Source organism: Rhinopithecus bieti, unplaced genomic scaffold, assembly GCF_001698545.2.
Source record: "Rhinopithecus bieti isolate Rb0 unplaced genomic scaffold, ASM169854v2 scaffold_1251, whole genome shotgun sequence".
In the NCBI taxonomy this organism is placed as follows: Eukaryota; Metazoa; Chordata; class Mammalia; order Primates; family Cercopithecidae; genus Rhinopithecus; species Rhinopithecus bieti.
In genome coordinates, this window is record NW_016803325.1 from 1,133,688 (window position 1) to 1,148,062 (window position 14,375).

Genomic DNA, 14,375 nt, shown 5'->3' on the forward strand with positions numbered 1-14,375 from the left:
AGATTCAGTCACATAATTATCAGACATTCCATTTGTCAGAAATCTATTAGGCTTTTTAAACTCTTTTCCACAAAATTTTAAGTCTGTTGACCTTCTTAGAGAAGTTGAACATGCTTGGTAAGATCATTTCATGGAATAAGCAGATGCTTAAAGTTGGATTTTTTTGTGTGTTTTTTTGTTTTGTTTTGTTTAGTACTAGCAAAGCACAGGGACTGTGTTCTTAGGTGCTGTGAGTCTGTCCAGATTTCTGAGTTGTACTATGGTTTTGCCTTGTCACTATGAGGCCCTACTAGGTGTAAGCATTGTCTCTGAATTTTAATTTCCTCTAATTAAAATAGGAACAAAATTTGCTATCCTTTAGATTAGGAGCTGAAGATTCATTTCCCTGGGAATGTTTCCCATTTAATGTTTCCCATATATCAAACTTGAGCTTCAAGTTTTAGCTCAAACATCACCTTCTTTCTGACTCCTTTCATTCATTCCTCGAGGCAGTAAGGGGCTACCATGGTACTTTGCTTATGCCTGTATTATATGACATTACTGTAGTTGCTTGACTGTTTCTCCTACTGTTCTGTGAACTTATTAATAGGTGAGAATCTAGTTTTACTCATCTTGATGTCTCCAGGATCCAGCACAGTGCCTCACACAGAACAGATCCCAAAGAACTGGTGGGTGGGTGGGTGGATGGAGGAATGGAGACAGTTGGCTTAACTGGATCCTATATACAGATTGTTACTGGCTCCAAAGGATGATTAGATAAGACTGTAAGAATTGGATCAATGTAAATCCTCACCTGCCCTTTGAAGAGCCAATAAGAGCATCTTTGTCTTTAAATACAGCAAATGTTATTCAGATTTTGTACTTGTCTGTTTACCTCAGTGTAGATGATATGAGGATGGTATAACTATGTAAATGGTTTGTTTTGAAAATAATTTGTTTCCCCACAACTTTTGAAGGTTTTATTTGTTGTTGTTACTAGTTCAGTCCCAAACTTACCCTTTCCTTTTCAGAGAGCTAATGGCCATGCTTTTCTTCAAGGAAAGAATAGTTTATTTGAATGAAGTGGGATACTTGGATAACACAAATAATGCTTTTATTTATTTATTTCGGGAGTGTTATCTATGTGCTGTCAGTGACCCACCTTATTCTACTATATCAGGTCAGATTTTCCTAGTGGTCAGGAACAGAAACTGCCTCTTGCTAGTTTAAGCAAAGTAACTTACTAGAAGAATACGAGGGCATCTCCTGGAATCTAAAAGGTTTCATAGTGGTTAGAAGGATAGAAGCAAGGGCACCTCCAGGAATCTCAGCAAGAATTTTGACTGTTTCCAGGGTGCTACCATAATGCAGTTCCCTTGCCTATTGGACTCTGTCTCAGCCCAAAATTCCCAAGGGCAAAAAACTTAATTGACTCATTTGGGTCCCCTCCAAGAGTTCCCTACACTTAACCCCTAGACTGACTACAAACAAGAGCACAAATAGGCCAGACACAGTGGTTCACACCTGTAATCCTAGCTCTTTGGGATGCCAAGGCTCAAGATCACTTGAGCCCAGGAGTTCAAGACCAGCCTGGGCAACATGGTGAGACCTCAGCTCTACAAAAAAAAAAAAAAAAAAAAAGGCAGGAGGATAGCTGGAGCTTGGAATGTTGAGGCTGCAGTGAGCCATAATCACGCCACTGCACTCCCACCTGGGCAATGGGAATGAGACCCTGTTTCAAAAAAAAAAAAAAAAAAAACACACAGATACACAAAAGTCTATCTTTACATGCATCTAAACATGCCCTCTCTTGGGATAATCTTACTGCATCCAGAGGTAAGGTGTTGTGGATGGAGCAGAGAGTTATATTTACAAGTCACTCATTTAATACTTACCAGATACTTCTTGAGCATCTACTATGCACAGAGACAAGGTAAGTTTACATGAGGCTCCCAAACCTCAAGGGGCTGTGCTGTTGAGATGATAAACAATATGAGAGGCATCATATATACGTGGAAGGTGATTAAGGCAACAGGAGTGCTGATTATTCATGAAGACAATGTGGATCTGGAGTTTAGAGGAAGAATAAACTTCCAACTGGAGCAGATGGGAAACTTTGTGGAGGTAAAAATTAATTTATACCATGAAGGATAAGTAAATGAAATGGTCCTTGGAGTTCTCAAATTTCATTATCTCTCTACATATGGAGAAGTTTTATATCATACATAATGTAACAAAATGTAAAATATGTAGCAAGGGCAGTACTTGGTGAAACTGGCAGGGAAGGGAACCTGCTGACCCCTGGGAAAAAAATTCACTGTGAGGGAAGAAACTATTAGGTTCTATAAACAGAATTCAGCAACAAGGGCTGATGGTGGAAGAATGGTATTCCAGGCAGTATGGTGATTGCACGGAAATCCTTCCCTGATGCAGTTACTCTGCTGTCAAACACATGTCTGGGGACAAGAAAGCCATATGTGAAACAGTGGTCCAGTAAACCCCATAACACCTTTTGGCTTAGACCAAGCTTGTCCGACCCATGGCTCACAAGCTGCATGTGGCTCAGGAAAGCTTTGAATGTGCCCCAACACAAATCTGTAAATGTTCTTAAAACATGAGATTTATGCATGGACTTTTTAAATTATTATTATTTTTAGCTCATCAACTAGAGTTAGTGTTATATGTAGGCCAAGACAATTCTTCTTCTTCCAATGTGGCCCAGGGAAGCCAAAAGATTGGACACCTCTGGCTTAGACTGTGTTGATCTGAGAACCTTCAAAAAGAGCAGACTACAGACTACAGGGTTGGGCATGGCGGCTCACACCGTAATCCCAGCACTTTGGGCAGCTGAAGCAGGCAGATCACTTGGGGCCAGGAGTTTGAGACTAGACTGGCCAACGTGGTGAAACACTATCTTTACTAAAAATACAAAAATTAGGCAGGCATGGTGGCACATGCCTGTAATCCCAGCTACTCAGGAGGCTGAGGCACAAGAATCGCTTGAATTTAGGAGGCAGAGATTGCTGTGAGCTGAGATTGTGCCACTGCCCTCCAGCCTGGGTGAGAAGAGTTAAGACTGTATCAAAAATAAAATAAGCAGACTACAGAGGAGGGTGAGCATTTCCTTCATTCTAAAAGAAGTAAGGGATTGGGGAAGTAGGAAATGTGGGAGGACTCAGATGGAAGAGCAGCAACAGTGTGAGCAGTAGCCAAAGGACTGGGGACTTTTTTGAAGTATTAAGTGGCAAAAGAAACCTTACAAATGAGTCTTCAGTTACCCAAAGGAGAAACAAGTTATGGAGTTTAAAATTTGCCTGTTAATATGACCTCATCTATAGGCTAGTGAATCCTGGGGCACTTGAGTTGTACACAAATGATTTCGTCAGTATCTTTCCAACACCCACCCAAACCCTACCCATTTCAAATCCTCCTACATCCCAGAATAATTCTGTGGTCATCTTATGCATTTAGCTTTTTCTACATATGGGTTAGAAACAGACTGTACAGCCATTTTCTTGGGCTTTCAAGCTTTGCTAACTTATCTTGGTGCCCACTTCTACCTAACGTGAGATAAGCAGCAACCCAGAGCCAGAAGTCAGGGAATCTGAATTATTCATTCAACAAATATTTACTGAGCATCTACTACAATTCTAGGTCCTGGAGATACAGAGATCAATATATGTGGTCTGTGACCTCAAGGATAGTTTATTGAGACAGATTAACAAATAGGAAATTATGATGCAGTGTCATAAGTGCCACGATGAGTGCTGAATCAAATCTCATATCCCAGAGTAGTCTTTGTAGCGCTGTCACTAATTCAGCTGGTCACTCTAGTCAGCCGCTTCTCGGAGACTTGTGTATAGAATTTCCAGCTATCAAATTCCAGAAGTCTGTTTACTGTATTCTACTACAGTGTGGCAATTTTGATTTACAACTAGAAAGGAATAAAGGAGGTGAAGGGATTAGTAAAATGAATACGGGGGAAAAAAAAAAAGAAAAAAAATGAATACGGGAGTATGCTTGTTAACAAGGATTGAATGAAATTACACGAATACTGAGAATATTTTAAATGCATTCATTTTAATGAAAACTATACTTCGAAGCATGTGTTAGCAGAGGTTGTAGTGACGGCAAATTATACAAACACAGAAATTCCAGAAATTCTCCTGCCTTTTGAGAAGCAGTAGACATATGAACTAAAGGGAGTGAAATCCACCTTATGAAGACCTGCCAAAAAGCTGATTCTTCAAAAAAGTGTTCTCGAAATCTTGGTGTAACTGGCACCAAGACCCATCCCCTTTACCTGCACAAATTCGCCTTTCCCTCTTTCCCTATTCCACTTGCACTGAATATTGCACTTTCTTCCTCACTGAACGGGATTCCTGGCTTTTTTTTTTGAGACGGATTTTCGCTCTTGTTGACCAGGCTGGAGTGCAGTGGTGTGATCTCGGCTCACTGCAACCTCCGCCTCCTGGGTTCAAGCGATTCTCCTGCCTCAGCCTCCCAAGTAGCTAGGATTACAGGCGCCCGCCACAATGCCCAGCTAATTCCTGGCATTTTAATTACGCTAAATTACTTCAACCTATGACCACCTCAAGCTGAATGTAACTAGCCGCAGACGCTGTTTGCATGACCCAGGAACCACTAAGACACGGAACGAACGCCTACCGGGACCACGCTGAGCTTCATTACCGGCAGCCAACTCACTTCCGGGGTGGACTCAGCACAGCAGTCGCCCGACCCGCCCTCAACCGGAAGTCTTTTGGGCTCTGGCTTTGCCGTCGCCCGGCCCCCTGGCCTTTGCCCCGCTCGGGCGGGACTTCCTTTGTCGTATTTCCAAGGATTCCAAAGCGAGGCCCAGGACTGAAGGCGTTGGTGTCGAGCCCTCTGGCAGAGGGTTATCCTGGGCCAAATGCACGGATTCTCACCTCGTACAGTTACGCTCTCCCGCGGCACGTCCGGGAGGACTTGAAGTCCTGAGGGCTTAATTTGTCCGTAGGTCGAGAGAAGGCCATGGAGGTGCCGCCACCAGCACCGCGGAGCTTTCTCTGTAGAGCATTGTGTCCATTTCCCCGAGTCTTTGCTGCCGAAGCTGTGACTGCCGATTCGGAAGCCCTTGCGGAGCGTCAGAAGCGGCCTCCCTACATCCCAGAGCCCTATTACCCGGAATCTGGATGGGACCGCCTCCAGAAGCTGTTTGGCAAAGAGTAAAAGTGCCTGGGGTCTGAAGTGGGTAGGGGGACGCGAAAGCGATGTCCTGCAGCGTGGGCAGCCTGGGTCAGCCTTAGGACGCCAAGGATGGTGTGCTTCATTTTTAAATTATATTTGAGGTTCTAATATTTGTAACCCAAACTTGTATCTTTTTTTTTTTTTTTTTTTTCCAGACAGGGTCTTGCTCTGTCGCCCAGGCTGGAGTGCTCTGGTGCGATCTCGGCTCACTGCAACCTCTGCCTCTGGGACTCGAGTGATCCTCCCACTTCAGCCTCCCGATTAATTGGGACTCCAGGCACGCGCCACCATGTCCGGCTAATTTTTTTAAGATATATTTTTTATAGACAGGGTTCTTACCATGCTGTCCAGGCTGGTCTTGAACTCTTGGACTTAGGCGATCTTCCTACCTCGGCCTCCCAAAGTGCTGGGATTACAGGCGTGAGCCACCGCGCCAGCCCAAACTCGTATTTTTTTTTTTTTTTTAGACTGAGCCGTGCTCTGTCGCCCAGGCTGGAGTGCAGTGGTGCGATCTTGGCTCACTGCACCCTCCACCTCCGGGGTTCAAGTGTTTCTCCTGCCTCAGCCTCCCGAGTAGTTGGGATTACAATTGCCCACTACCATGTCCAGCTAATTTTTGTGTTTTTGGTAGAGACGGGATTTCACCATTCAGCAGGCTGGTCTGGAACTCCTGACCTCACGTGATCTGCCTGCTTCCGCCTCCCAAAGTGCTGGGATTATAGGCGTGAGCCACCCCGGCTGGACTGCGCCTGGCCTAGAAGGGCAATTATTTGATAGTAACTTAATATTTAAGACAGCTATTTGTTAGAGCAGTTTCAGGATGACATCTTGGAAGCTTCGTTAGCAGTTCTAGCTTCTTATGCGTTTGAGAGTAACAAACTGAATTAAATAGTAGCTTTTCCTTATTATTTTAGATTGGCATGTGCCACCCACTGCATAGTGAACTTTCTCAGTGCGTTTCTTAAAAAACATTTATTTATTTGTTTATTTTTAGAGCCAGGATCTTTGCTATGTTGCTATGCTGTCCAGAACTGGGCTCAAGTCCTGCCTCAGCCTCCTAAGTAGCAGTGACTACAGGCATGTGCCACTGTGCCCAGCCCAATGCTTTTATTAATACAGTCCTATCTGAGTATTTCATGAAATTATTTAGTAAAATAGAATTTAGATTTTTTGTCTTAACGTCCACGTTTTTTTTTTCTTTGATACATTGCCCTAAAATCTCACAAGTTGGTGTGATTTCTGAAAGTTAGCTTAAGATTTAAATGGAAATATTGGTCTCTCTATCCAACTCACAAATTCTTCCTGTTTCTAGGGGTGTAATAGTCATCAAATAAAAGCACCTTTTAAAAAACTTTTATTGAAGTAGGAAATGCATTTCAAAAAATGTATGTAAGTAGACTGATGAATGAATTTTCACAAACTGAACATAGCTGTACCCAACACTCAGAAGGAAACAAAAGCTCCCCTTATGCCTTTTCCAGTCATTGTCTTTTCAGGAGTTGCCACTATCCTAACTCTAACCAGCATAGCTTCGTTTTTTCTGAGACTTACGTTCCTTTTAATATAACTGAACTGTTTAATTCATCTGAGGATTCTACCTATGATGAAAAATGTTGTGGTGTTAGCATTTGGGATAATTCTGATTATAGATTCTTTTGGAGAGCAATGTCCATAAACTAATCCCAAACAACATTGTCTTTTTGATGTTGTAGTGAACAGCAGAGAATTTCAAAGGAACTTGCTGATATCTATAAGATGGCAGCTACAGCAGGCGTCCTCGGCTGGGTGTATGGGGGTATACCAGCTTTCATTCATGCTAAACGACAATACATTGAGCAGAGCCAGGCAGAAATTTATCATAACCGGTTTGATGCTCTGGTATGTACTGGTGGTCTAAAGAAATTTAGGGCACACTGACTTAGCAATTCACTTTACACTTAATCATTCAATTAGCTTGTGGGGATGGAGGGTTGTTTTAAGGTGTCAGAGTAAAGAAATAAAGTCTATACTTAATAACAGTGGAAGTACTAAGGTTAAAGTGCCTGCGTGTGACTTGAGAGACTACTTCAGAACAGGCATGTTTGGCATCACCACTGTGGCTTTTCTTTCTGAAATATATTTCTTCCAATCCCCTGCTAAATCATCAAGGCTCAACTGTAACATATTTACCTCATTCACAAAGCCTCCCTGCGTATATGAGCTTACACTAAGGCAATAGTTAGCATTTATAACTTTATAGAGTGCTAACTCATTTGTTACATCATTAGATCTGTACATTAGTTCTTCTGTGAGAATATTAAAGCTCAGAGAATTTTAACTTTTTATTTTGAAATTATGGCAGGCTTGAAAGTTGCAAAAATAGTACAAAGATTTCCTATATACCTTTCATCCAGATATTCCACTGTTAACATTTTACCATGTTTGTTTTATCATTCTCCCTCTGTATAATATGTACTATTTTTTTCTGAACTACTAGACAGTAGGTTCTAGACATGATGAACAGTGTGTATTTTCTAAAAACAAGGAAATTCTCTTATACAACCACAATTATAATATCAAGATCAGGAAATTAACACTGATATAGTACTGTTACCTTATTTAAAGACCTGTAAATTTTGCTGGTTACCCCACAGTATCATTTATTTTAAAATAAATAAAAAATATGTATTTTCAGAAGTTAGACTTGAGTTCTTATTAACAAATTAAAAAAATTTTTTTGTCTAGTCCGGAAACTGACCCTGGATCACAGGTTGAATTTGCCTGTGGTACTGCTTTGGTCTCATTTAATCTGGAAGAGTTTCTCTTTGTCTTTCATGGCCTTGACTATGGGTGATTTATTTTGTAGAATATCCCTCAATTTGGGTTTGTTTGATGGTTTCTCATGATTGCATTCAGGCTATGTTTTTTGACAGGGATACCCTAGAACTGAAATTAAATTAGAAACCTGTGATATCTCTGTCCCTATACTGGTGATATTTACTTTACTTACTTGGTTAAGATGGCCTCTGCCAACTATACACTGTAAAATTACTATGTTTTCTGTTTGTAATTTATAAGTATTTTGAGTACTTGTTAGTTCCTTTGAGACTATGTAAATATCCTGCTTTACATCCAATTTCTACTATTTAAATGCTATTATAAACTATAATATTTCTACTATCTAAAAACGATTCTAAATTATAAATGCTATCTTAGCATTTTTTGATTTTTTTTAAAAAAAATATTTTTTCATTTATTTATTTTTTGAGACAGTCTCACTCTGTTACCCAGGCTGGAGTACAGTGGCACAATCTTGGCTTGTTGCATCCTCCACTTCCCAGGCTCACTCGATTCTCCTGCCTCAGCCTCGCAAGTAGCTGGGACTATAGGCATGTGCCACCACTCCCAGCTAATTTTTGTATTTTTTGTAGAGACAGGGTTTTGCTATGTTGCCCAGGCTGGTCTCAAACTCCTCAGCTCAAGCAGTTCACCCTCCTTGGCCTCCCAAAGTGTTGGGATTATAGGTGTGAGCCACTGTGCCCAGCCTATTTTTATTTTTTAATTTATTATTATTTTTTTTTTTGAAATTTTTTGAGGCAGGGTCTTGCCGCCTCAGTGCAGGCTGGAGCACAGTGGCAGGATCATAGCTCACCACAACCTCAAACTTCTGGACTCAAGGTTTCCTCCCTCCTCAACCTTCCGAGTAGCTAGGACTGCAAACACACATCACAATGCCCAGCTAATTTTTAAATTTTTTTTGTAGAGGCAGGATCTCACTATGTTGCCCAGGCTGGTCTTAAACTTGTCGGCTCAAGTGATCCTCCCTCGTTGCCTCCCAAAGTGCTGAGACTACAGGCATTAGCTGCCATACCCAGGCAGTTTTAGCATTTAATGATGATTCTTGCCTGTAACAGTTATGACTGTGGCGGCCAAATGGGCATTTTCTAAAGTCTATCATTCTTTCTACATTTATTTGTTAGTATTATGCCCTAAGGAAGTGTTTTCCCTTCCCCCTCTATTTACATATTTATTTATGTATTTATAATTTATTTCTATCAGCAGGGACTCATGGATTCTTATTCTGTAGATTTATAATTCGTTACAGGTTGAGCATCACAAATCTGAAATCCTGAATGCTCAGATTCAAAACTTTTTGAGCATTGACATGTCATTCAAAGGAATTGCTCACTGGAGCATTTCAGGTTTCGGTTTTTTGGATTTGGGATACTCAACCAGTAAGTGTTAAATGCGCATATTCCCAAATCTGAAAAAATCCGAAACACTTCTGGTCTGAATTATCAGATAAGGGATACTCAACCATTTTTCATCTCCTGATAGGAAAAGCTACACATGGAACCTCAATACTTAAAGAATAATATTTCTAGAGATTTTCTAGTATTTCTGTCTGTTTAAGTGTATGTGACTAATCCATGGCTAAAATTCCTCTACCACAGTTCTAGAATGGGGAAAATATGATGGTGTCTTAGAACCTCACAGTTTTTAAATTAACTTTAGCAATCTGCACATCGTGCTGCTACACGAGGCTTCATTCGTTATGGCTGGCGCTGGAGTTGGAGAACTGTAGCATTTGTGACTATATTCAAGTAAGTTCACTCTGAATTGTGAGATAGTGACTTTTCTTGATACGGTTTTAGGAGTGTGTCTTTTGAGCGGGTGGGGTTATGAAAACTGAATACCCACATGAAAGTGACTCATAATGCCTTTTTTTTTTTCAAGAACTTTTGTCTGTGTAGAAGACTGGTGCAGTTACGGTTTTACAACCATGTCTGGAACACATTGAAGGGCCTAGGCTAGGACCAGGGGTTGATATAGTAGGCTTTTCTAAATCTATTAAGTCAGTGAGAATAACACTAAAGAAGGTAAATGGGATATGCTTTAAATCTTATGTTTTCCTTCTCCTCCCTTTTTCCCAGCACAGTGAGCACTAGTCTGAATGTATACCGAAATAAAGATGCCCTAAGCCATTTTGTAATTGCAGGAGGTAAGACATTTTGTTTATATTTTCAATCTTCTCAAATATAGTTTAGAAAATATGTAAGGACTTATACATCAGAACTACTGAATTCTTTGGTTGGCTTCCCATCGCATCTCATCAACATTCATGCAAAATGTATTTATGGACAGTGTTGTGCTTCACCCTTGATATACTCAATGGGCAAAACAGCAAGGCCCTTCCTTTCTTTGAATTTTAATGTCTAATATGTATGTGATAAAACAGGTTGCTGTGATAGAAAGTAACAATTCGGTGGAACAATGGCATCTCATATGGACAGGGTAGTCAGAGAAGGCCTTTCTGAGGAAGTGACATTTGAGCTGATACCCAAAGAATAGGAAGCAACAAGACTTGCAAGGAAGGGTGTCCTAAATAGAGGGAACATAAAGGGGGAAGGCTCTAAGGCAATACATTTCCTTAAAAGCAGGATAGTAACCTGGTGAGTGAGGTAAGAGTAGCTTGAGATGAGATTGGTGAGGATGGTAGGAAGGGACTAAATTTTTTATGCTAAGAACTTGGATTATATTTTAAAGCTCTCTGCCTCTAGTATATATGTCTTCTTTTAAATGAGCATTAAAAATAGAAGGTACAATGGTGATTACCAGAGACTGGATTTGGAGTTGGGAAGATGTTGGTCAAAGGATACAAAATTTCATTTAGACAGGAGGAATAAGTTCAAGAGATCTATTTAGAACATGGTAACTGTGGTTAATAACAGTGTATTGTATACTTCAAAATTGCTTTTAAAAGTAGATTTTGTAATCCCAGCACTTCGGGGGCCAAGGCAAGTGGATCACCTGAGATCAGGAGTTTGAGAGCAGCCTGGCCAACATGGTGAAACCCCGTCTCTACTAAAAATACAAAAATTAGCTGGGCGTGGTGGCACGTGCCTGTAATCCCAGCTACTTGGGAGGCTGAGGCAGGAGAATCACTTGAACCCAGGAGGCAGAGGTTACAGTGAGCCGAGATCACACCATTGCACTCCAAGCTGAGCAACAAGAGTGAAACTCTCTCTCTCAAAAAAAAGTAGATTTTAAATGTTCTCACCACAACAAATGGTATGTGAAGTAACGTGTAGGTTAATTAGCTTAATTTAGCCATTCCACAATATACACATATTTCAAAACATGTTGTACACCATATGTGTACAATTTTTACTTGTCAGATTTAAAAAATAATTTTAAAATGAGCATTCATTTCAGAAAGGTAAATTAAGTTAACTGCCATATACACTCAATCACTAACTCATGTACATTCTTATACGTACAAATACATACATATTCTGAACATAAGTTTGTTTTGTTTTGTTTTGTTTTTTTGAGAATCAGTCCCTCTTCTTGAATGCACTTTCTCACTACCACGATTAATTTTGTTCGGCTTCTACTTAACCTTACCTTTCAAAGTCTAGATCATTTGTCAGCCTCAGCTTCCCTAGAGAGTCCTCCCTAGCCATTTTCCTATGTTTAGTTCTGTTTAGGTGTCTTTCCCCTGTGTTCATATACTTCACTATTTTTTTCTTTATCTTTGATTTTCTGCAGTTTGAAAATGATATGCCCTGGTATAATTTTGAGGAACATTTACTGTGCTTGGTGTTTTCTGAACTTTCTGGATCTGTGGTTTGTTGCCTGACTTACTTTAAGATAAATTATTGTTTGAAAGATTTCTTTAGCTTTCTCTTCTCCTTCTGGTGTTCTAATACACTTATACCTTTTGTAATTGTTTCACAGTTCTTGGATATTTTATCTGTTTGGTTGGTTGGTTTTAGTGGGGGAGGTTCCCATCTTTTTTCTCTTTGTCTTTTGGTTTTGAAAGTGTCTGTTGATACGTCTTCAAGCTCAGGGATTCTTTCCTCAGCTGTGTCCAGTCTGCTATTCTCGAGTTCTGTCACAGTGGGTTTTTAATTGTTTTATCGCTAGCATTTCTCTGATTCTCTCTTAGAATTTCCATCTCTCTGCTTATATTGCCTATCTGTTCTTGCATGCTATCTACTTTATCCATTAGAGCCCTTAGCATATTAGTCATAGTTGCTTTAAACTCCTCATCTGGTAAGTCCAGTATCCCCACCATATCTGAGTCTGGTTTTGGTGCTTACTCTGTTAGTCTTACTTGGTCTCTTCAAACTGCTTTTGCCTTTTGGGATGCCTTGTAATTTTTTTTCTTGATAGCTGGACATGATGTACCTGGGTGAAAAGGAATTGTGGTAAATAGGTCTTTAGTAATTTGGTATTAAGATGTGGGAGAGGGAAAGTGTTTTATAGTCCTGTGATTAGGTTCTTAGTCTTTTAGTGAGCCTGTGCCTCTGAAATGTTAACTTTACAAGTGCTTTTCAGTTTTTTTCCTCTCCTTTGGTGGGACAGGATACTACAGTGGGTTGCAATGGGTATTTCCCTTCTCCCACATGGGAGACTAGAGCAGTTGCATTTGGATATTCCCCAGATTGGTTAATCTCTGACAAAACCCCAGTAGGTTGGGCTGTGCAAAACCGTTTTATCTTGAGGGCAGGCCTTTGTGAGAATAACAGAATGTTCTGGCATATTTCATAATGGTTACTTTTCTTCCCCCTTGCCAGAAGCCTGAGGGGATTTTTCTCAGATCTTTACTGGGAGAACCTGGTAGAGCTCCTGGAGTGTGGGGACCCTCTGTGACTGGGCCCCCTACAATTTTTATGTCTTAGACTTTTCTATACTGAGCTTCCAGCGATTTATCATTTATAGTCAAGGTTTCCTACTCTGGTACTGGTTTCCATGGAGGCTTCTGCTCATGGGTTTCTACTATAATAAGGTGCGATTCTCTGTATTTATCTGTCTGTCTCTCCTATTTTGAGGGCAGCAGTTTACCCATGATCTCACTTCTTTGATACATCTAAGAGGAGTTGTCAGTTTTTCCATTTGTTTAGGTTTTTGCTTGTTGTTAGGAATAAGTGTTAAATTCTAAACTTCTCACATGCCATACCAGAAATTGGAAGTCTCCTTTTGCTTTTTGCCCCACATCTTGACAAGCTGATAAGAAAGCCCAAGTGCTACCTTGATTGACACCGGCAGGAAGTTTCAACCATTCAAGCTCAGGCCTACATGAGGGACCTCTTGCTCTAGCCCCACCTTCTAAAACCACAAGCCAGTCATTCACCCTTCAGGTTCTCAAGTCATTTTGGGACGTTCTTGGGATCCTGCCTTGCTCTCCCTAGAAAGCCTCATTTTGTGTGTAATAAACCTTTTGGTATCCTCTTAGTACTTCTCGGTACTTTGGCATCTCAATATCTAATTCAAATTTTGGGTAGGGAGGTTTATTGTCTCTGGAGGGTAACCACAACATCTTGGATGTAGAAAAGCCAAATGAATTCAGAAAACCATTGGAAGGCCAGGTGCAGTGGCTCATGCCTGTAATCCCAGTGCTTTGGGAGGCCAAGGCAGGCAGATCTCTTGAGGTTGGGAGTTCGAGACTGGTCTGGCCAACATGGTGAAACCCCGTCTCTACTAAAAATACGAAAATTAGCTAGGCGTGGTGGTGCACGTCTTTAAATCCAGCTACCTGGGAGGCTGAGGCAGGAGAATGGCGTGAACCCAAGAGGCGGAGCTTACAGTTAGCCAAGATGGCGCCACTGCACTCCAGTCTGGGCTATAGAGCGAGACTCCGTCTCAAAAAAAAAAAAAAAAAAAAAAAAAAAAAAAAATGTTAAGCATAATTTACTGTGCAATTCAGCAATTCCATGTCTTAGAATCTGCCCAAGATAAATGAAAACATGTCCATGCAGACTTACGTATAAATTTTTATAGTGGTGTTATTCTTGGCAGCCTCAAACTGAAACAACCCATAAGTTCATCAACTAGTGAATGGGTAAATAAAATACATGTTCATTCACTTGAATATTTTCATCAATGAAAAACTGATACATGCTGCAACATGAATAAAACTTAAAAACATTAAGTGAAAGAAGCTAGACACGTAAGACTTCATAATGTGTAATTCTATTCATATGAAATGTCCAGAATAAGCAAATCTGTAGAGTTAGAAAGTACAGTAGTGGATTGAGGTGAGATTGGGAACCAGGAGTAACTACAAAGGGGCATGGGGGATCTTTTTGTAATGATGGAATCATTTTAAAATTGGATTTTGGTGATGATTATATAACAATGCAACTAATTTTTTTTTTTTTTTTTTTTTTTTTTTTTTTTTT

The 14,375-nt window shown here is 40.4% G+C and overlaps 1 protein-coding gene across 1 annotated transcript in view; it reads left to right on the top strand.

The window, feature by feature from the left end:
• Positions 1–4,741: 4,741 nt before the first annotated feature.
• Positions 4,742–14,375, top strand: part of TIMMDC1 (translocase of inner mitochondrial membrane domain containing 1) — a 25,105-nt gene continuing 15,471 nt past the window's right edge. Inside the window, exons 1-4 of the mRNA XM_017875479.1 lie at positions 4,742–5,186; positions 6,921–7,086; positions 9,703–9,791; positions 10,122–10,189. Of these exons, the coding sequence (XP_017730968.1) occupies positions 4,993–5,186; positions 6,921–7,086; positions 9,703–9,791; positions 10,122–10,189 (517 nt within the window). The 5' untranslated portion in view covers positions 4,742–4,992. The remainder of the gene's footprint in view (positions 5,187–6,920; positions 7,087–9,702; positions 9,792–10,121; positions 10,190–14,375) is intronic.